The 23,920-nt window shown below is 40.7% G+C and overlaps 1 protein-coding gene and 1 long non-coding RNA gene across 2 annotated transcripts in view; one reads left to right on the plus strand and one right to left on the minus strand.

Annotated features, from left to right (window-relative positions):
- Positions 1-8,971: 8,971 nt before the first annotated feature.
- The window catches only part of LOC139614923 (inactive dipeptidyl peptidase 10-like), a 183,723-nt gene continuing 168,774 nt past the window's right edge, over positions 8,972-23,920 (plus strand). The window contains exon 1 of the mRNA XM_071472608.1: positions 8,972-9,212. Within this exon, the coding sequence (XP_071328709.1) occupies positions 9,153-9,212 (60 nt within the window). The 5' untranslated portion in view covers positions 8,972-9,152. The remainder of the gene's footprint in view (positions 9,213-23,920) is intronic.
- Positions 19,896-23,158, minus strand: LOC139614973 (uncharacterized). The gene is made up of 3 exons (XR_011687190.1): positions 22,125-23,158; positions 21,771-21,905; positions 19,896-20,120 (listed from the first exon to the last, which is right to left on the minus strand). It is a non-coding gene; the product is annotated as an uncharacterized lncRNA (long non-coding RNA).

Consider the following 23,920-nt stretch of genomic DNA (forward strand, 5'->3'; position numbering starts at 1 on the left):
CTAAAAGGCCCACAGAAGGTTATGCAGAGATGCAGTGTTGTGTGGTCTTAAAGGCTGTGTCCATTTAAGCTGTTTAAAATGAAAACAATTGAAAAATTTCCTCTTGAAATTGAAAATGTTTGAAACAATGGCTCTTTGATTTCGGATAGGAGGAAAGGAAAAAAAGCAACTGCTCATTTTTACCTTGCAACCATCAGCTGCCTGTGGCATTTTTTTTATTTTTATTTGATTAGCTTTTACTATTTAATTCTGCTAACATTAACACTTGTTTGCTTGAAGACTAAGGCTAAAGCTGCATGTCCTCACCACCGTCCACTAGCTATAGAAGACGGGGATATAGAGAAACAGCATTGGTCTTGTATTGTAGTGTAGCGTGTAGCTCTTCTTAGTATTATTTAGTAGGGAAATGTACACTCGGACTGTTGTTTTCATAGTCCATTATTAGCCCAACATTAGGGGAATCAACCCAGACCTTAAATCCAAGATGGCTACTCTCCAAATCAGCAGAAGTGAAAGCTGTAGTATCATACTATTCATTAACACTTCAGTCTTATTTGTGTTCTCATTAAATCAGTCCTACACACACTACTGTCAATCTGCTACACTGTTTCTGTGTAGCATGTAGTTATGTTGGCATCAACTGGTGTTATTACCAATAATGGCAACAAGCAAGCAACAAGAATAACAAGCTTCTGTCTTGTATTGGAACGTGGTAGATTTGGATGTGAACACAGCATCAGGCTGGACAATTAACTGTCTGGTAGAAGTGTAAGAATAAAACCACTCACAGAATATTTTGTTTTTACAAAGCGAATATTTGCAAGTTCAAGAAAAAAAACCTTTAGGTATAATTTGACGAAATCAGTTCAATTCAAAATAACAGACGAAATGTGTGTAAACCTAATTTGACCAGTGCTGAGGCTTTGGCCCTTGTAATTCTGTTTGGACGTTACACTGAGTCTCTAAGCTAAAATGTAAATTAAATGATCAATCAGAGCTCAAGGGTTGGTCATTTGATGTAGATGAAGGGCCATGTTATGGCTCATAAGTGTTACGAGAGACAGACCCAGGTTCTTTAATGTGAAGCTCGTCAAGTCACGATCTACCAGGGTTTTATTATGAAGGAGTTGTCACCTGTGGTAATGAAAGCCATCAGGTATGAGGAATGGTGGTAAAATAGCATGATGATAGCAATTCATTTCACTGCATGAGCACTATTAATCTTAAGTGGGTGAGTCACTTGAAACCACTTACAGTGATCACACATAACACTGTGGTGAATGAATGAACCCGGAATTTGTGAAATAACTCTAAAACTCATCTTATTATTATGAAATGTTATTTTAACAATCATTTTTTTAATAATGTTGGATAAGATTTTTATTTCATTGAGAGATTCTAACTTCAAAATGTCTATTGTCAAAAGTCTGTTTTTATTTCATAATGTCACTTTAACACTTTAATTTCAGTTCAGTTGAAGTTTTACTTCATAATGACACATTCTGTTTCATGTCAGGTGAAAGAGCAGAGAGCATGGAGATGGTTAGAGGAAGAAACATCAGAGACTCAGCCTCATGTTTGAGCCTCAGTCAGACCCAGACTCAGATGAGGAGTCTGAGACCAGAATCAGAGACTGTTGTTTGTTAGCTTGTAACTGGCAGTGGCTGACACAGTGTTAGTGTTTGTGCTAATGCAAACTCTTGTTCTTTGTAATGACAAGGTTTCAGGTTTATTTAGCCCCGCCCCCCATCCCCACAAGTTGACAGGATTGGTCACTTAGGTTTTATGACGTATGAATCCCTGGCTGTCCGAATCTGGTTTTATGAGATGTCATTGGTTCACTGAATGGACGTTAATGAGGTGAAAAACCTGATTTTCATCAGAGGGGGTCTTAAATGGGACAATGGTGTGGTCACCCCTTAATCCAATCACATCTTCCCTCACTGTTTTAAACTAGCTTAATGGCTGCTGCCAAATTTAGCCAAGTTAGCTCCTGTTAGCTACAATGCTATAAACCAACTAGAGGCTTCTGCTGTAAATAAACACAATAAACAGGCAACAGGTAATTAAGTTTTAAGTCTTGGCTGAAAAAGGCTGTCCATGCTACCTAGCTAGCTGGCTTACTAGCTAGACAGGGTTGTGAGCTTGGATTATTAGCAACTGAGCAACAAAGTGCAAAGTCAGCTAGTGCTAGCTGCAGCTATTAACACTGTCTCTTCACTGAGTATGATGCTGAGTAATAAACCGAGCTCTCAACCCGGTCTACGCTCAGCTAGGTATATAGCATGTACATCCTCATTAGGCTAAAAGAATATGTTATTTTTGGTGTTGGTGTACAGCTAGAGCTAGATAGTTCTTTAAGAATAACTCAAGCATTGCTATTGCTTTGGCTAGCAGTTGCTAACAGGCTAGCACTGGTAGCAGCTAATTAGCTTGTTAGCTTAAGAGGCAGGGGGCTTGTGATTGACATAAAGGAGGGAGAGAGTGGTGACTACATTACTGTCATGAAAAGACATTATCAAGTTACGTTATGAAAGACTAAAAAAGACTCATCTAAAGAACTGATTTTAAGAAAAAATGAAAATAAAAACATATAAAACTGTTATAATAATAATAAGGATAATAAAATAACATAATAATCAGTTGAGTCATAATAATTCCACATTTTACCAAATACAATTTAACTTATGCATGTACCCATGTGATTACTAGCTTCATAATTATTTATTTATTTGACATTGGACACACTGGGACGTATCAGCTCACCTTATAGGCTGCTGCCAAAGGCAAAGCATTTATCGCTCATGATGTTCTGTTCTTCATGTCATCATCAGTTTCATCTGTTTTCTCTGTATGTTACAAGTTTAAATTTAGTCCATTTGGCTTTGGCTCATTTATGTAATGAGAACAACTGCCGGGCCTGAGCTTTGGCTTCTCACTTGCATGTAATTTATGTTTTTCTACCTAATATTTTCCTCACCATCTGTACTCCTTCCTGGTGCGCAAATAAATAGATACTAACATTGAAAGCACATTCTCACTTCGTGGTCTTGCTTTCCTCACATGATGGAGATGCTGCCAGCTAAATCCAGTGTAAATCACGTGTCAGTATCAGCTTCTAATGGTCCCATTGTCACACTTCTGTCTGCAGGATAAAAACTGGCATTACACACGCCTGCCAGTGGCCATGAGGATTTGGACAGGTGATCCGGTTTCTTCGGCACTTATTTCATGCACGCAACCCAAGTGAGTGCAGGCAGTGGAAGGATGAGAAGACTTAAAATCTCATTTGGAGTCCATTCCAGGTACAAGGTGAGCAAACCCCAGAAACGATGACCCATGAAATCAAGGTGCGGACACGCTGCTTCCACCAGGCCCCGTCCTCATTATGACATCCTGCAAAACAGGGAAGGAAAGGTTACAGAGGCTGCAGGACTGAGAAGTGAAATTCAACCTGGAGAATGTATACTAGGGCATATATGCAGTAAATACACAGTCCTGACTTGGTGAGGGGATATCTTCAGTCTCAGTAATCACAGTGTGAAGTTAGATGAAAGGGTTTCTGTGGATGCTTTTCATTTAGCCTCAACATGTACAAAAAACAGCCAGGTAATCAGACATTGTTAAGCCTTCCTTAAAAAATGCAAATTGCTGGCTTTTGGTTTCATAACAAAGAGTAAACAGGGACGAGTCTTTGTCTCCGGCTGAGCTGTGATGGACTCTGTGAGATGAGGAAGCTATTTCCCCTTCAAAGCAAATTGAACAGAATTGATTCTGTCCCATCCTTTGCGAGAGTGCAGCTTCAAAGAGGGTGTTTCTCCAAGGCCTCGTAACCAGTGTCATCCTACTGAAGCAAACCAAATCCCCTGTGTTGTGTGTGTGTGTGATCCAGTCCCTGGTGAACGTGTAGTTAATTAATTCCTCTTACAGACAATTAGTCTGTTCAATCAAATCCTTTGGGCATGTTTGAGTTTGGATAAGTCCAATTTCCCACTAAACCTAATGATTAATCACACTGATTGCCCACTGTGTTCATAAATAGGATTTTTTTATCACTGCACATGATCGAACCCTTTCTTCTCCTTGATCCCACAGCTCTGGTCACGCATAATGATTTACACCACAAACAGCTTTTTGGTTTATTAATATGATTCGTTATGTAAGCTTATTAAACTTTCATGCTCATCACAATGCATATGTATGATTTCACTCACTAAAATATGAACATTTTAGCTTTTTTTTTCTCAAATGACCCTTATCTGCACTGCAGGACTGCTCATGTTGTGGCAAACACTTCAAACGTGTATTCATCTTGTTAAGATTCACTCAGTTAAAGAAACTTGATAAGAAGTAGGATGCACACTTACTTAGCCTTGAGCCATTTTGTGTTATGTTACAATGTTTTCACATCCATTCAGTGATGCTCCAGGAGACTGAAAAGAACGGGACAAAGGCATGTTCAGGGGGGGATAACTGATTGGTCAGTTTTCATGTCAGAAGCTGGTTATTTTTTTTATTTCTATTATTATTATTTTTTTGCGTGATTTTGCAGACATTGATTTCTTTGAGTTTCACCTAACACACAGTTTGCAGTTCTCTGCAGTATCCTTCAGTGTTTGAACTTGAATGAGTTGAATGAAATGTTCCCAAACATGTTTTATTCTTAACTTGGGAAGATTTAAACTCTAACTAAATAATAATGCACACTGAAACAGAAATCGAACATTGTTCTGTCAAGCAGGTTATTGGTTTTCAATTTCAATTTCAGTTTATTTCGATCAATATACATTTAAAAAACTCACAAAAAACAAACAAACAAAAAACATACACAAATATTTGGTGAAGCTACAGCTTATTGCACCTACCCTCTCTACACAATGTTACACCATCAGCAGCCCTCTCACTGCAGATCAGTGTGTACTCACAGAGAACAGAAACAAGGAGAAGCAAAAAAGGAAAAAAAAAAAAATTTAAGGCCATGTTTGACCAAAAGAGCCTTCTGTTCATGTTTTAGCCACCGCTATGTGCATGCACTGGCTATTAGTACACTCCAAACAAGTACACTTTTAATGGAATCAATTTACTTGTGTGGCTTACAGTTACAATAGATTCAATAACCTGAAAGGCTAGTAGTAGTGCTGTATTAGCTGAATGGACACATGGAATCTTACTTTCTAAAAGTTTTTCATTAGCTGCGGCTGTTGCACGTGTCTCCTTTGCTTAATGTGAAGCTCTCAGGAATTGCTTTAATGCTCAGCCGTCAGTGTGACGAGAAGGCAGTCAGCCATTCATTTAGTAGGTTGAATCCAGTTTTGCCTGTAGGTACCACCAATCTATTACCCACATCCCCCTTTGCTGTTCATCGAGCACTGTGCACACAAAGCTGCTTTGTAGTGACGGAACAAAACCTGGTAGTCACTGAAAGAACCTATTACACGATGTATGCATGCTCAGTCATGCACATCACCTGTAGTGCTCTGCCCATGGTGATCTGAAGGAGGAAATATTAGTTATTGAGGAGTGATATGTATCTCTGTGGTGTTTAATTTGATGCACCAACAACGCAGAGGAGGGCTTTTCATCGGGGAGATGGGCCCATGGACACACATCTGCACATGCAAATTATGAATGTGTTTGTATTTGTGTATATAGCCTGCTGGTTATTGGGTGAAACTTTTCCTGTTTTTTTCAAATAGGAAGTAAGAAATGAAACTCGTCAAAGCACATGAAAAGACACGTGTCAATGATTTTTAAACCTTGTCATGTGCAGATACGGCGACGGACAGAAAGACAAATACAATCTGCATATAAGATACAAAGTGCAACAAACAGGCTGCACACTCACTCCCGCTTGCAGCTCTAAACACATCCACACACACTCTCATCACATGTAAAAGTTAACCTGGAGCTGTTGTTTCATTCACACTATACATGCCCCCTTGCATGAAATCAAGCCCAGTAATTTACACTGAGCTCACTGCACAGCCTGTTAATTCACCTGCCAATACACAGCTGCACATGCAAAATAATTACCAGGAAATCTGAACACGTATGCGCAACCACCTACAGTAATTTACACCTGCCTGTACACGTTCAATTCCTGTAGCTGTATCTAATCAGATGACCTTAATTAGCACAGCGTAGCCTCCTCCCTGTATCGGCATCAACCATTTGGTTTATGTCAAAGCTTAAAGGCTTAAACACACTTGAATATGATATGCCTGTATGCTGTGAATTAATGCACTGTGGAGTGAGACGACAGCGTGCAATAAATGAATACAAATGAATAGCATTATCTTGTGTGTGGTGCCTCCTTCCCTTATACAAACCTTGATTTGCATCCTCAGACACTTGTAGGGCAAAAAGCTAGTCAAGATGCAACGGGCAGGTTTTCTGCACAACATCCCTCTAATAAAACCCTCAGATAACAATGCATGATGGGAAACAGATGTGCTACAATTGTTCAATTAACCCCCAGTCCTTTGATACAGAGGGTCCCTGAATATCTCAACATGTTCAGCCTTAACTGTTTACAAAGCGGGGGCCCGGGGAGACACGCGGAGAACAGAAATGAGAAAAAAAAGAGGAAAACAAAAAGAATGAAAGACATTTTTTTTCCTCTTAGACAAAGAAGCAAAGCTGAAACACCATGCCACCAGAGGGCTGTGTGTAATTTATCAGCTTCTGAAGGCTGCTGCAGACACGTTTACTCACTGTGTCATGAAGAAACATATTTCCCCCTCTGCCTGTGGAATCACCTCATATCAGCACCTCTCCCCTGTAACTGAGAATTTCCCTCAGCGGTGTAATAAGATTGTGTCCCTGTGTGCCATACCATCCATGATTAGGGTATTTATCAATGTTAAATTCTATTATTTATCCACATAGTGCCAAGAATAGTGAATTAGGTGTGCTGGAATTGAGTAGACTTTTATCTGACTACACTGTTCCTGAGGTGTACCACTGTAATAGCTCTTATGAAGGAGGAATAAGATACCCATTCATTCTATTTCTCATTTCACAAATGATATCATGAACCAAAATGGTTTGACTGCTGGACATTGGAGATGGGTACAGCAATCAAGGTTTGAAATGACTTGTGACAATTTTCCTTTTTGTGGCCTTTTAGTGGAAGTAGACAGAGATATGATAAAAAAAAATGCATTACAGTTACCTTGAGACTGTTGGATTGTATGCTCCTTAATCCCCCATTATGTGCTGGATAATGATTGTGTAGTTTTGGTATAAGCTAAAATTATTTTAAAGCTGTGTGGAGTTAAAATTTGAATACTGCCTATTTCAGTTGATATTATGCTTACATGGCGCATATACTCTGTTTGACTAAGTTTGTGTTTTATTAAATTGACACTAATTAGTTGATGCAGAGCATCTACTGCTGTGGGCAAATCAAAAACATCAGAGCCACCTGAGGGAAATGTGAGAGTTAGAATTTGTTTTTTTGGGCTGTATAAATAAAACTGAACTGACTGAACTTTTGCCTGTTAGGCAGAGGAACAACTTGAAAACACAACACTGACATTTAATCACTTTAAAGGAGCTATTTGTAAGTTTATGCTACTGCTACATAGCTAATGTTATGTCGGGTTAAAATAAGTAGCTTCCTCAACATTAGATGATCTCTCTTGTCATGGTTATAATAATAACAGTGAACGGTCTTGGAAAATAGAAACAACATAAACTGCTCCTGTCACATGGGAATTGAACGCCACTCTCCTGTGTCATATTCATCCATCCACCCCAACCTCCTCCTGACGTGGACTTTGTCGCTCTATGAACTACGTCACCGCACTTTTCCCTTTGCTCCTGTCATCATTACTATGACCACTAGATGTCGCCTAGCAACAAAACCTATACTATACTAACTATAGGTCATAATAATCTGCTGACAGACGACCTGTGGGCTCATTTTTACAGGACCGTCTCTACAATGCTCTTTAACTGACATCTTATTGCTCTATATTTGCAGGTTAATTTTGTTTGTCTGATGTTTGGTGCTGAGCAGGTAACAGGACGGCAACATTATTCCAGCCAATGGCCACATATTTGTGTTTCTTCTGGCTGAGAATAACAGCAGGAATCAGCCCAGATGTGGAGGTATATGGGCCAGACTCGGGCCAAGGACCGGCATATGTTGAGCCAGAAGTTTAATTTTGCTATCTGGATTACAGCCGGTTTATCTTCTTCACTGAAAACAGCTGCCTGCTGCTGCAGGAAATAAGGCTGATGAGAATAAGAGACCAGATCAAAGAATAAAAAAAAATAAAAAAAAGCCAAAGATCTGAGGAATCTGTAAAGTCAGGTGGTAATTCTTTGACTTTCTTTGATTTGTCACTACAAACAACACCTATCATATTACATGTAACAATCTGATCCATTGTTAATATCAGAGTATTGATAAGTGCAACTTTAAAGGCTAAATCATCCACAGGCTACACAACAGAGAATGGATACACAAGGGGGGTTCATGTTTGCACTTGGACTTCCTTTCATGTTAATCCAGTCCTGCATCAATATCACAATCTGTGTGTGTGTGTGTGTGTGTGTGTGTGTGTGTGTGTGTTTCCAGAGGTGTCATTGTCTATATTCCATTCAGTAGTTTTTTTGCACAATGCTGCCCATTAGATATCATGTGAAACACATGTGCACACTGGTACTGTATGTTATTTGATGCATGTATGCACAGTATTGTGTTTTATGTCTTGAGAACCATATTTTAGTATGAGGAAGGCAAAAAACAAACAAACAAAGAAAAAAAAACAAAAAGCTGTGACTGTGCATATAACTCTGTCAGCGCGCCGGCTCTGTTCTGCCTTCATGTCTGGGTATGTTGGCAGAGCCCTTGTCCTTCCTGGAGCTTTACTTCCCTCTGGCCACCCCATTCAGAAACCTCTGCGGTCGCCCCTGGTTACGTCTGTGCACATGCCTACAGACCGCGCCGCGCCGCGCCAGGCACACAGCGCACAGTAGCTGTCGGATGCGGTTGCGCGCTTCGCTTCCACCGCACAGCGAACACAGGCGGAAAACCGTGAACGTCTCACGCCGCAGAGTGAAGACGGGGACTCGCTTTGTTTCTCTCCGCTGCTGTTTTTGTGTCACTTGGCTTGGAGGACTGTTTGTGTCGGCGTGCCAACATGAACCAGACCGCCACTGTATCGCACCAAGTTAAATGCCAGTCGACCAAGGCCATCAAGGTAGGCTTTCAGACCGCTTCTCCTCCGCTGCGATGAACTTGCTCCTGTTTTATGTAACTCTGGGTCAGCGGCGGCTCCAAACTTCGGTGCGGGCTTGGTGAGCGGGTTATGCGCATTGACGCGCAGCACTTTGGAGATGGTTTGGGGATATGCATATCAGCGTCCCCGGTACAACCCGGTGAAGTTACGGCTCCTATTTGAAACAGTTTGAATCAGACATGAAAGTAGCAGGTAGCATGAGTCCTGCGGCTCGGTTTGAAGGAAGGAGCTCCGGTTCCTGACGTGCTGGATGAGGAGCCGCACACACTGGCGCAGTGGCGAGATTTCATTCATATCACGTCATGCGCCCTTTCATTATATTGTCTGTGTTGTCTGAGGATAAATTAGAGTCTCCATTCACACAAAGCGCTGCACCTGTCTCCGCCTGTTACTTTCTCACGGTGATGGTGAGAAAAATACCTGAGACGTTGCACCACCAGGAACACCAGCACAGACCTGTGGTGGTGCAGCAGTTGCTTAACTTTCCTGTGCACAGTCTCTGGAGATCGACCTGATTTTCAACCTGTTGTTGGAATTAACAAATGGCATTGGAGTGGATGCACGGACGCTGGAAGGTGTGTGTGTGTGTGTGTGTGTGTGTGTGTGTGTGTGTGAGACAGCGCAGTTAACACCGTGGTTTTCTGTCAGTCACGATCGAGAAACGTCTCCACACGGCAGCATCTGCATTGTCTGCACATTGTGCACCTAAACCTGGGCTGAAGTAGTGTGGAATTTGTGTTGGGATGTGTGTGTGTGTGTGTGTGTGTGTGTGTGTGTGTGTGTGTTTGTCTGACTCAACAACCGTATCGATTTTGCCGCGGGTCCTGCATCACTTTTCTACCTCGATGTCCCACCAGAGAAATTTAGCTCGGGGCAAATGTATCGATCCTCCTCTCCATCACCCACAGGCTGTAATTTTGGAAAACAGGGCTGAATGTGGGAATTAGCGGGGTTCAACTTGGGATGAAAGATGGGTGAAAATATGGAATTGGTTAATCGAAATCCGTTATGCTATGAGCATTTTGGGGCAGTTACAATGACAAACCCCCCCCCGCCCCCTTCCTCATCACTTACAGCCTCCTGCCGCTGGGACCTTATCTGTGACCCTTGTGCTGAAGCCAGCTCTTCATCTGTCAACTGTCTTTGTGGTGCTGATGTAGCTGAACGCACACAGGCTGATTTTCATTTTATAAAGCCACAAAACAAGATGCTCAGAAAAGGCACTGGAGTGTGTTTGACATGAGGTTGTGGATCTCACATTGTATGTTTTGGATGTTTTCCCTCCGCATGTGCAGGATTCAGGCCACCAGAGTGCAGGACACGCTAACATGATGTACTAGTATTGCTTATATGCATTATCCTTTTATAAAATATTTAGCTGTCTGCGACACAAAGCTGATGATTTATGAAATCAGTAAGCGTAAGTTTTTACTTAACTTACTGTGACAGTTGTGTTGATGCTACATGTGTATTGTTTTTACAGTAAATAAACAAAAGCAACTCAACCAAACTGCAGCAGGAATCAGGAGTAATATCCACAGGCTAATATGCTAATATACTAACAGACTAACAAGCAGCAGTTTGTAGTGCTGAACAGTGAGGAACCCCCAACAGAGGACTGTGTAAGTCATCAGTGTAAACTCAATTTGGATTGCAGTAAAATACTTGGTTGTTCATTTTGGGCCAGCAGGGCATTGTGGGATGCATTTAGCTGGGTGCTTTATGATACTCCTAAATATAATTGATTGATTTGTAATTGTCGTTTTTTGTTTTCAGCGTTTTCCCTCTTAATTGCTTCAAGTTAGCTAATGTGGTTTAGATGGAATGAGACTTAAAACCCGATATAGTTTATTGCACCTTGCACTGCTGAGCTCTTTGGTACCAGCAACACATGTGGCTGTGCTTTTGATTTAAATTACACCACTACACAACATGGTTTAAACTCTGGATGTTTACGTCAGACATTTATGAGAATATTTTTACTATTCTCTCTGTTTCATCCTCCATATAAGTTTGACTGACCCAGAGGTTTGAACTGAACAAACTACAAAGATATACTACAAGATATAATAAATCAGTATCCTCCCTGTGAGCTTCTAATCGATATATAAACCAGCGAGAGGAACAAAGTGCAGCTCTGCAGGTATGGCTTTAATGTTTAACTCCCCAGTCTGTTGTAACATGACATGTTCCCTCACATCATCCATCCATCCATCCATTCAAAAACAAGGTGGTGATGAAGAAGTTATTGAAAATCACTTGGGTTTTGATTTTTAGCCCAGAAGGAATATGCAGATATCTTAAGTTTATTTTTTACTGTCATGTGTTTCCATTCAGCTGCTTAATGTGCAAACTTACAAACAAGAAATGAACACACGTGAATTTCGAAAAAAAAAACCCTCAAATGTCGCAAAAACCTTTATACGCTCACATGAGGTGGTTTTTCAGACGATTCCACAAAACAATATTTAACAAAATTGAAACGGAAACGTTTTTATAGCGTTTAATAGGAGTGCTATTAAAAACAAAGCTTTATTCACAAAACATCACTCAATGGAAATGCACATTTGGAACTTTTCTAAAAAAGTTGCACAAAACTGTGACGAAAACACATCTATTGTCAGGTTGCGTTGACAGCAGCTTCACTGGATCTCTACACTGTGGTTTGAACTCTATTCAGCACCACGTTAGTCATGCTCGTTAGCTAACGAAGGAGCCCAAACGCATCTTTAATTTAAATGGTTAAACCTTCCTACCTCTGTTGGATTGTTTAGGGAATCAGAGTTTCAGAGTCAGTCAGGATTGAGGAGTCATCGCATCACTTCGATCTGAAGTATCTACAAACCGTCACAGAGGGAGGACGGTCGTCTGGGAGCTTGTGGCTGCTTTGAACCAATGAAGATCAGTGGAGGTAATTAGAAAGAGCTGCCAGTTGGTTTGAGCAGCCGAGGAATAGGAAACAGACAGGGCAGAAATACATGTGTCTATAATGACATCAGTTTTAAAACAGCAGAGGAGGAAGTGAACAGGTGTCGCCAGGTGAAACAGAAGAATTGAGGAGTGGCAGAGCTTGTTTTATTTTGTCCTGGTTCACTTCTCTTCAGCTTGATGCACTGACACACAGTGATACATGGATAAATTGTCTGAGCAAACATAAAAACCATAAAAACAATATTGTGTCGAAACAGAAGTTGCTGAGCCAAAACTGTCTTAGGCTCTTGGCTTTCTCTCACAGTGGCAAAAAAACAGAGCCTGAATTACTTTCCTTGACAATATTCAGCCTCATATTCAGCTGTGTGGAGTTGTGCTGTGGGCTGATGCCCTGATGGTTTGCAGGAGTGCCTGCTTACAAAATACACTTCATGAATCTCTGTGTGCAGCACTGTTGTCTTTCATCGCCTTGTCTTTTTTACTTTTATGGAAAACGGATTGAAGCCAGGATGCTTGCTGCATTCACAATCACTGTTGTGTGTAAAAAACCCCAAAATTATGACTGCGGGGAGCATTGGTGTGGAGTGTCGGACGCTCTGAGGTGGCTGTTGTAGCTGGGCACGGTGCATGCTGCCTTCATCCCGCAGCAGCAGGGATCATGGTCAGGATTAAGAACGCCAAAACTCCTCAGTGTTGCACAAAAAGACCCAAAAAACATGCTAATCTCTCTGTGTCTGACCCCCGACGTCTGGTGTTGAGGTCGCAACGGCTCTCTGTTATCCTCTTAAATGCCCCTTCTTCATATCATAGCAGTGTCCTTAAGCCACTAGGCAAGATAAGAAATCCAATTAGGACGAGGCAGCAGATTTTTCGTGGGTCTTAACTGCTGGGGTCTGGCTGAGTTTAACGAGGCCGGATGCAGCCTGAGGCTCGTGTCATCAGCGGTCCTTGGAAGTGTCAGGTCCACCCACATGCAGATTGCAGCTATAAACTGGGATTGTCAGGGAAGCGGGGAGCTGTGTCAGTGCTCCTCTCCCAGCATGCACATCAGTGACGGGAGCACAGGGCTGTGTGTAGAAGAATGTGCTATATTTCTCAAGCTGTGCTGTAACACTCTGTGGGTTTACACTGACTTTACACAGCAGAGACCTCGACAGGAAGTTTGGTAAGTGACAGTCAGTGATTTATGTAAGTGCAAAGGACCGGGCCTCTTTTTGTGATATCCCAATTTTAGGATCCTGTTTCATGATGACAAGATAAAGTAGATCTGAGTGCGAGCGCACGGCTGTATCCGACACCCACTACCTTCAAGCCATTTATAGTCACATCGCTTTAAAGGTGCGTGAGTGACAAAAAGCCTGGAAGTGAAAATTAAAGTGACATGAAGTTGGAAAACAGTGGGCACAGCGGTGTCTTTGATAAAACCAGAAATTCTGTTTGATGAAATCCCTGCCCCAGAAAAAAAGCCTCCCTGAGAGCAGTTCCTGCACCAGGGACTGGAGGCAGGAAATTCTGTGTAGGCTCACAATTAAAACCCAGAAAGATCAGAAACTTTGAGATAGATTTACATCTGTGCAGTCAGTCCGAGCACGCAGCCTGATCCCTGCCTTTGTTTCCTGACATGTTCACATCAGTGCGTCCAGTCTGCACGAGGGTGAAGAATATGCTACGAGACAAATCATTTCCATAGGATATATGTGTGTTTCTTCAAGCTATGTGCAGGTTTTACTGCTTTACATAATATAACAAGTCATAGTGTGTGTTAGTGTTAAACAGTAAAATGTTACCTTGACTTTACAAAAGATCACAACTTCTATTAATATTCACACCAAACCCTCAAATAAGAAACTTTAAATTGTAATGGTTCAAAAATGAATATGGTCTCTAATAGACCGTCTATATCTTGCAGGGGGAGGGTGGCTGATTTAATGACGAATCATTTTGATGATGGACAGGTCAAAAAAAAAAAAGCAAGCAGCAGAACCAGATGTGGCCTGTTGTCTTTTTTTATTCCATGCGTTCTTAAAACCGAGTTCCTACATTACCCACAATCACACTCATGACTGTTTGAGAGGAGATGCGGGGCTGTTTATGCTAACAGTGTGTAATGACTTAGCCTTAGCTTCTCAGGAATGCACCTGTTAACTTTTCTGCTGTGATTGACTGTGCAGTGCAAAATATTGATCCTCTGCTACTGTATTTTAGTTGAATGTAGAATTTTTGACCTTTTTCCATCAATGGCATTTCCACTACTTTGTGCTAAAAATGCCACAATGCATTTTATAGATGGAAATCTGTAGAAAATAGTGAGTGAAGCAGTGAGTCTGTGGGGACTCCAGGCTTCTGGATTCAGTCTGTGAAAAGAAGCTGCAGCTGCACGAGCCTTACATTTCTACTTTTGAACAGTAGCCATAAATGGGTGCATGCAGCAGGCTTGGATGCCGGGCCTCAATATCACGATATACAATGTCATCACGGGTGGGGAGGGGGTGATGATGGTAATTATATCGTTATTTTATGCCACTAAACACTTCTCTTTATCCATCATATGCCAAAGTACAATGTACAGTAAATGAAGAAGTGAAGTGAGGGGCAGACTGTGTGAAACTTAAAAACAAACCAAAAAAATGCAAATATTATTAACAAAATGGAAAATATTATGATATTTGATGTAATGGCCGAAGCCCAGCACACAGGCTGTTTGCATATTAATATTTGTCCCTGCTCCGCCAGTCTTTCAACATTTCAGTGAAAATCACGACAAAGAAGAAACAGTTGAATTGATCGTCTGGTTGCATCAGCGAGGATCTGTAACGATGTCAGAACAGCTGTCACAACACATGGCTGTCTCACTGTTAGCTACGTGGCTATTTATAACGCCTGGTTTACTGCCTTGAAATAATAAATATAATGTACAGTTCGTAACAACAGGGAAATTAAAGAGGCCTTTAAATAAAATAAAAAAATAAAGTTGAGCTGACTAATTAATTAAATGCACCACTGATTGTCGTAATGTTTATTACCAGATTATGTCTAACATTGTATTTAATATTTGTACTTTACCACACGACGTGGTGGATCGACAGGGTCGTCTTCTTCTTCTGTGATAGAAACCGGTTCATCAGAGGTAAATTCTGTGAGGATACATCAGGCCTCAGGGGATTCCTCTGACTAACACACCTCATCACTGAGGAGTTTCACATGATTGCATTAATTATGTTTTCATGACTAATCAGCATGAAGAGCAAACTGATTGAGATAACACTGAGAGCTAATTTCATCCCAGTTTAACAATATTTATGTCGTGTGTTGTTATTGACATTAACTGTGATATTTAAAAAAATGAAACACTGATATCTTGTTTATTCAGATGTGATAACATGGTGACGGCAGATGTTTGGCCTTGTGGATCTTTTGTTCATCAGTTCATCTTGTTTCCTTTTCTTTGTCCATTATCTGTAATTCTTCTTTTTTTATGTTCTTGTGCAGTTGTAGTTACAGACTCTGTCTCCCCCTCCCTCCACTCATACTTGAGTCTAATGTGTTTGCCTAATAAGATAAAACCCCCATTAAGCAAAGTTAAGGAAGAATTTGACCGACAGCATCATTATTATTATTATTTAAATTTTTTATAGATGATAGTGTCTTCATCATGATTTCTTTGGCCACAAGAAAGTTAAATACTGACATTGTGTCTGGTTGAAATCATTATTTGGAAAAGTCTCTTCACCAAATCATCCTGAATGATTTCCTTTGTATTTCAGTGGCCCAGTGGAGAAAAATATACTGGTATTCTCTGTCAAGTCGTCCATGAAAACTACCTCAAAATAGAGCCTTTCTGTCACTGTGGATATATCGGGAGTTTAAACACTGAGGTGCTTTGATCCACCTCAAAGAGCATCTTATTTCAGATCAGACAAAGCACTTTGACAAGTTCTTGTGTTGCTGCTGAAGCTGAGAGCCAGACACATTTTCCTGATAAGTCATGAGGACAGTGTTGATGCAATCAAACTGTCCCGAATCAGAAAAAAAACATGAATCTTAGATTTTAATTTCTGCTCCTGAGGTCGTTAAACACTCTTGTGTGTGTGTCTTCAATCTGAAATGTCAAATCTCAACAGATCAGATGATGCTGGCTGGATTGCTCTGTGTTGCGTGATGAGTTTCTGTGTTAAAAGATCCAGCGATGGAGAACATTCATCAAGGCCACAGATACAATCTCTTGACTGGATAAACTAAATATTGAGCTGAAAACATGTCGCTTTCATTTATGTTTGACATTGTGTGTACACAGCGGCGCGCTCAGATCCGCTCCTCCTCTGAGGTTTCCCTCTCAGCGGCAGGAAAGACGAGCATTGTTTTCAGAGTCTCTGCCAGTGATAGCTCTCATCTCCGTAACTCAGCACCCTGGATGCTCGACAGCTCAGCCGGCTGGTTATTGAACCTGTGAGGGCCCCCCCCCCCCTCTCCAAAGATCTATCACATAAACAGTCTTTAAAAACTGCCCGGGACTGGCTCGCTCTGGATGGAATAGATTGCAGGAATCGGTCTTGTAAGAATGATTGCATTGGCTCTTGAGTTGGTGAGTCTATAAATTACAGAGCTATGTCAGCTGATCTCAATATGTCCTCCCCTCTCCTGTTCCCAAGTCTCACTGAGGAATATGTGATACACGAGTCACTAATTTGCTTTGTGGTTGAGACGTATCTGCCACTCACTTACATAAGAGCTCTTTGTCTTGAAGGCTTATTTGTCCCTGTAAAGGAAAAGAAACGTAACACGATATAACCTGTCATTCTCTATGCATCGTATAGTTACACTCATGGGTCCTATAGAGTCCTCACTGCTACTTAATGACTTCCCACTTGAAGATGTGAAGCAGTTTCTCCTGAGAACAACAATAGATTTTAGTTTTACTAAGGAAAAAAAAAAAAAAGCAATTAGCCACTGAAAATGTAAAAAGCAAAGGTTCTGCCCAAAAGCTTTTCTGGAGGAAACGTTTTCCACCTAAAACTAAATGAAAACACAGTCAGAAAGATTTATGAGTTCATTCACTTCCTGAGTAAGAAGTGTGTGGTGGTGTGGGAGAAAATGCCATTTGGCAAGTTCATTAAAACAAAGTTATATTTATAAAGTAAAATAATTACTTACTTTTCCAAAGCTCTTGTAAAAAGTTGAATTTGTGCATCTGTTTAATGAAGAGACTGAAGTTCTGTCAGTGAGGTTATGTCCGGGCCCAGATGGAGCCCGCTGTGCAGCCAAATATATAGGTGCAGATGGATCACGAAACGCTGGCAGGACGCTCTGAATCCTGATGTGTGAAATGAGTTAAATTCCAGAGGAGGTTTGCTAATAAAACAAGTAGCAAAGCTGTGGCGTATATGGTTACATGAAGGATAAAAATAAGCCATTTTTGGGGCCATGCAACAGTTAAAGTTTTGGCGAATCTAAAGACGAACCTCTACACAAGGTTTTGTGTAAGTGTTTATATCCCTAAGTGTTGTGTGTTTTTGTTGTTGTTTGCTTTCTTATGGTCTTTGGTGGTGTTTCCATATGGCAGGACCATATGTCCTCGTCTGATCTGGGCGTCCTGATTGCAGGCTCAGAAACATAGTTCTGACTCAACACCATTTTTCAAAAGCGTTCTACTAAAAACAAGTTTTCTCTGGCCTATGTGACTTGATGCTATACAGATTTGGAAAAGTAAAATTCAGGCATTTCAGCACACACACACACACACACACACCAGAGGGACTGGAAATGAAAAGTCTAACAATACACAACATGAAACGCAAGGATAACACTATGTCGTGCAGGCACAGCGTGCGCTGGGTCAGGTGGAGTCTGGTAAGATTGGATCAATCGGAGGGGGCGCTTTGTGGGGGCAGGGGCCTGACAGCGAAAAAACCGCAGCAGCTTAGTCTCTACAGCTGATACAATCCAGCACCAACCTGGAGTTTTTTTTTTTTTTTAAATCAAATCAAGGTAAAATCGGCCCCGACTGCACGCTCCTGCACTGGGGTGCTCGGGCCCTGAAGCACCCACGGTTTCGGCTGCTATGATCATCATCATTTCTTAACCCAGCTGATTTCTGTACCTTTGTCACTTGTATGACGAACAATGAGAAGCACAAGCAGCTGCAACATTTATAAGGACTTCTGGAGAACACCTGAGTTTCCTGTACGGGAATATTTCATGACCATGTTGTTGCTCTTGCAGGAACTTTTCACACTTTTGCACACGTGTCACTTTGTGCTCGTGATCTAAATTTGGTTGCAACTGTTCTGTAACACTTTTAAGAATTATGGCAGTTTACTTTGTTAAGGCGGCAACAGGCCAACAGTTATAGGAAATGAGTATGGCAACAACACAATCATGCTTTTGGCATGGGGTGTAGGAGGAGTGGTAAAACGTTTTTGCACAATAGCTTATGTAGGTGGAAATCAGTTTTGTGTATAAAGATTGTGACAACCATGACTTACCTGCCTGGGGCTGCTTGTAAACGCCCTCAGAAACACACACTTGCACGATGTACTTATAGGTTCTGTGAATGGTCATAACTAGATATTGCAGACGTTACAGAGTTTGATATGTAAAATTGACAGACTTTCCCTTTAAGTCAAGATCCATTTACTTGCTTTATTGGAGCATTAAACCGCATTTGTCTAAATAAAAAGATGAATAAATAAAGATGTGGGGAATAATATCGAAAGCTCTTGAAAAAGCTAAGAAGTGGTCCCTGTGTCACAACAGTTTTTGACAAAAAAAGTCAAATGTTTGTGGTTATAAATGTCATATTTTTTACACGTGGCTGATTTACATTTAGCTGCTTCAGTTTCGGTGTCATGTTGTTACTCATGCTTCTCGCTGTCTCACTGTCATGGCCGACTGGGACACTTGAACAGAACAGACACTTCTTTAAAGGTACCTATATTTCTATATTTTTATTCTGGGCCTCCACTAGAGCAGCTTTGCATAATTCACAGAAGAAAAAAATCTTATTTATCTCATACTGCCTGTTTGCAGCCCCTCACTTGAGCCTGATTGAAAGAGGCAGGATTTGCTCTGGGCTCTTTAAGGTCCTCCTCTCCGAGAGCTCACTTTCTTCTGCTGAGGGGCAGCACCCAGAGACGCTGTGAGCACCTCCTCCTCCTTTTCTGAAAAAAGAAAACGGTTAACTACATAACACAACTGATGGAAATGGGAACTTCTCAGATCCTTCTGAAGATGCTTAAGCCTGAATCTGATGAGATCTCTCAGGACATCTCTGTTCAGTGAATATTACACACATTACCTGCTTATTGTGTGACTACCTGACTTGTTTTTTCTTTTTTTTTGGACTGTATGTGAAGCAGACCTCGAAACATAATGACACTCATATGTTTGTGTCCAGTGGAAGTAAAACAATATATACTGAACATCATTATCAGCCCCAAATATTAATAAATTGATACTTTTACTTAGGTTACTGTGATAATTGTGATAATATTATTTACACAGTAAATAAACAGAAATTTACCAACTCCTATGTAACTCCTAAATTGTATTACACGGTAATACAAGAAATAATCTGGACAGTATATAAGAAATAATCTGGACACAATAAAAAGTGTGTGTGTATATATATATATATATATATATATATATATATATATATATATATATATATATATATATATATAATATTTTTTTTATTGTTAACACAAAGAGGCACAAAAGGTTGTGTAACGTGATCAAACAGCAGCAGTGAGTCTGCAGGTGGCAGGAATCAGGAGTGATATCCACAGGCTAACACCACTGAATCTTCTGTCTGAATGGATCTGGCGAGCCCCAAAGCTCCCGCAGTCTCTTCACTCTTCCTCTTTGGTGTCTTCGGGCAGCAGCTCGATGTGTCTGGGAACTGCGAGGGCGGCGAGTGTGTGTGAGAACTGGGATCAGCTACGCTAACACCAGAGGGGAAAACGTGTTAGCTTGTCCTGTAACATTTGCCACTACAAATGCTGGTGCTTCATTCTCTAGTTAAAACTACTGACTCCCTCAAAAATATAAAAACTTTTCTTTTTTACTGTCTGGCCTTGACTTTCTGAAAAGAAAATAATTCACTTTTTTAGTATTTTTCAGAAGCTAAAATCTTTTCTTCCCTTGTTTTTTCCTCTTTTGTGTTGGTGGAGTAGTCGGCATTAACACAAACACACAAACACACACTTTTATTCCAAGATAAATATTAATATACTGTCAAATGTCAGCTTGTTGTCAAGGGGATGGTCTTGAGTAAAGTGCTAAAGAGCCACTCTTTGTTTTGGTGTTTTTAGGAAAAGATATTGCAGGAAAAACCCTGGAAATAACCTGCATTATTATGAGTGCATTAGTATGCCAGCATGGTCTTAACAAAAGTGCTAATGAGTGAGAGCAAAATCTGAATGTTTTTATTCTATTCACCATCAGCAGACTAACGAGTGAGTGCATCTGGGTCTGATCCACAACTGCTGAGACTTCCTGTACAACGTCTGATGTCAAATGATCTCAGTGAAAAACAGCACCAGTTTGTTTACAGGTGTAGATTTTATGCCGGGTTTAGACAGGTCGCTGAATATGGTCATTAATCAAAACATATTCACCTTTTTCACAAGCTGACACTATTGGCAGGAGTATTTTCGGTCTGAGTGATTTCTGGCTGCAGGGAGAGTTTTGCTTCAGACATATTTCAGAGGAGGTGCGCTCCTGCTAACGACGTCAAGCATATCAGTGTGTGTTTTAGCATCTTTAGCTCTTAAATCTAGTATTTTGGTCACAACTTTCTAATGAAACTGGTTTCCAGCTGTTGCAAGCAGCTGTTTTTACCAAAAAAACCCACTGTACATTCTGCTCAGAACCTCCATTCATCAGGTGGACAAAAACACAACTCCAAATAAATATTAACACCACTTTTTTGTTTGCTGTATCCGTCAATAGAGCAATTTTTTGCAACACGTTTGCCACAATAACTTTTCAAGGTGTTTTGTAATAAACTTAATGTCCCCAATTGCTTCAAAAGCCATTACTGCTATTTTAAAATGGACATTTTCATTTATATATTTGTTCAAATCCTCTCTGTTATAGACCTCTCCAGTTTTTTTTTTTAGAGAGCATAACTTGTGGGACTGGCAGCAGCAGCAGCAGCAGCAGCTCGGCCTTTATGTGTGTAACAACTGTTTGTAGCAAGACCACAACAGTCCGGTAGGGAAGAATCTGTTTCACAGCATAGCAGCAGTGTGTCTAGTGTTTTCCTGCCTCAGGACGCAAGTCTTTAAGTTTGAAGCTAAAGGGGGCGTTTGTGCAACGAATACATAAACTAAGTGTAATATAGTCTTCAGCTAAACAGGAGACACTGAGGAGTTTATGCATCATCATTAATCATCATTACCTTGGTTGTCTTTAGTGGCTGCTGTTTAGAAGCTTTGAAAATCTTTCTTCCCTTTGCCTAGACTAAAATTTATATACATACATACATACATACATACATACATATATATCTATATCTATCTATCTATCTATCTATCTATCTATATCTATATATATATATATATATATATTTTTTTTTTAGATTACCACAGACTGTAAAAGGAAATGGATGTAGTCTTTGTGACGTCACCCTCAGGTTGCTGAAGAGCAGTTTTGAAGCTCAGAGTGGGCTGCTCCACTGTCGCCATCTTGGCAGTGCCTGACTCCGCCCCTAACTCCGGGCTAATCCAAAAATGGTCAAAAATGTGAAGCATGATGGTTAAATAATTGTGGTTAGCACAGCTGTACATCTGAGCATCATGCTAACTGAAGGCTAATTTATTTGCTGGCTAATTAGCTAGTTAACAAGCTAAGCTAACAAGGGAAAAAGTATAATGAGCATGACACTGATACCTGCTAATAGTGCTAATATAAATAAATTAATACAAGAATTTTGCTCACCTCAAAAAACAGGAGCACACACTTGCTCACATTCTTTTGGTCAGTAATTACAAACACAAAAAAATATTATCTGTCTAATATTTGCATGAAAAACACTCAAGAAAAACAAACACACTGAGAGGTTATGAATGGCTCGAATCAGCTGAGGTGATGCTGAGCAGACAGCTAACGCTAGACACCGAGTGGCTGGCCAACGGCACCCACCTGTCACTCATAGAGGCCACACCCTCAATGATGCATAACTTTAGTTCTTAATAAAATTTAAATAGGTGAGTTAGGTCATGTAAAATTCCCCCCTGCACAGTTGTCATGAAGGAGGAAATTATCTCTAGAGACCAAAACAGTTTTTTGCACCAGGCTGCAGACATGAGTCTGTGGGGACTGACTCACTGTTGGACTCTAGTGGTCATTAGAGGAACTGCAGTTTTTTGTGTGTCTTCATTTTTCAGCCCTAGAGTGATAAAGCAATTTGAAAGCCTCCTCCCTCACCCTCTCCTTTATAGGGTTGTCAGAAAATATTCATGACTGCTTCACTATAGCAGTAAATGTGTTTATCCTACTCAATATCCTATGATTCATGGGCCTTTACCCTTTTTTTTAAGTACTCCTCAGGTCTATTTGAATGTACATTAATCTTCCAGCAGGCTGTAGAATCCTTAAATATTTAAGCAGCAGCAGTATGTGAATGTCACATCCCCTTCACAATAGCTGCTTACACTCTTGCTTTGAAACACGGATGAAAACACTGATATGTTTGCAATACATTTCCTCTGTGCTGCAGGAGGACATACGTGCAGTCTCAGTATTCATGCAGGGACATTTATCAGCTGTGAAGATGCATTTAAACACATCTTTATAAAGCATAAACTTCAAAGCTGTTGGCCAGGACAAAAGAAGGCAGTGCAGAATAAGGTGAACTGGAGGACAGAAGCAGGCATTAGCATGTGTTGACGTCTGCGTGTTACTCCAGGTAAAATGGCAAGTGAGGGGCCACGGGGCCACCTTGGCTTTCAAATGACTGTCTCCTGGCAGTAAAGGACATTTATAAAGGTTTAATTCAGAAAGTTAGTGCAGCCCTAAAAGGCATACATTGACATTTAAGTTAGCCTTTACAAGAGTAGAAAATGTATCTATCTATCTATCTGTCTATCTATCTATCTATCTATCTATCTATCTATCTATCTATCTATCTATCTATCTATCTATCTAATGCTGCAGAAATCATAGATCACTAATTGCCTGAGAGCTGGGTGAGATGGCATATCCACCTTATTATTTTATCATTTTATTAATTATTTTATTTAAATGCACCAAGTGCTTCCTTCTTTGAAAGAACACACTGAGCATTATTTTCCTTTAAATGGACATAAACACAAGTTTAAATGGAAGCACAAGCTCCTGGAGCAGGTACATGTAGGGATCAGCAGGTAAAGTTGTGTGCTCCTCTGATGTCCTAAAAAGCAACAGAAGACAAAGACTGGTCAGAGGTTGCCCTTCTCCCCTGTGTCCTGAGGGAGGGGCACTCAAATGTAGGGAACAGGATGTGTGAGGGGTCCTGCCAGCTCACTTAAGCATCTGCTGCTCGCACAGAGTGGAGGAGCAGACTCTGACGGTGCTCTGCAGGCAGTTTCCGTCCTGGAGGTTAATGGAGTGGAACCAGAAGGTGAAGGAGAACGTCATGACGCTCTAAATGAAAGAGAAGTAAAACACTGTGAGGACGTCCTCTCTGACACCAAAGGATTTGAGCTTGCTCCTCAGGAGACACAGCTGCTGCTGCCATTTCCTGACGACGTCCT

The sequence above is a fragment of the Trachinotus anak genome, unplaced genomic scaffold, assembly GCF_046630095.1.
Source record: "Trachinotus anak isolate AG129_WGS33_773 ecotype Australia unplaced genomic scaffold, CSIRO_AGI_Tana_v1 ptg000039l, whole genome shotgun sequence".
NCBI classification, from domain to species: domain Eukaryota; kingdom Metazoa; phylum Chordata; class Actinopteri; order Carangiformes; family Carangidae; genus Trachinotus; species Trachinotus anak.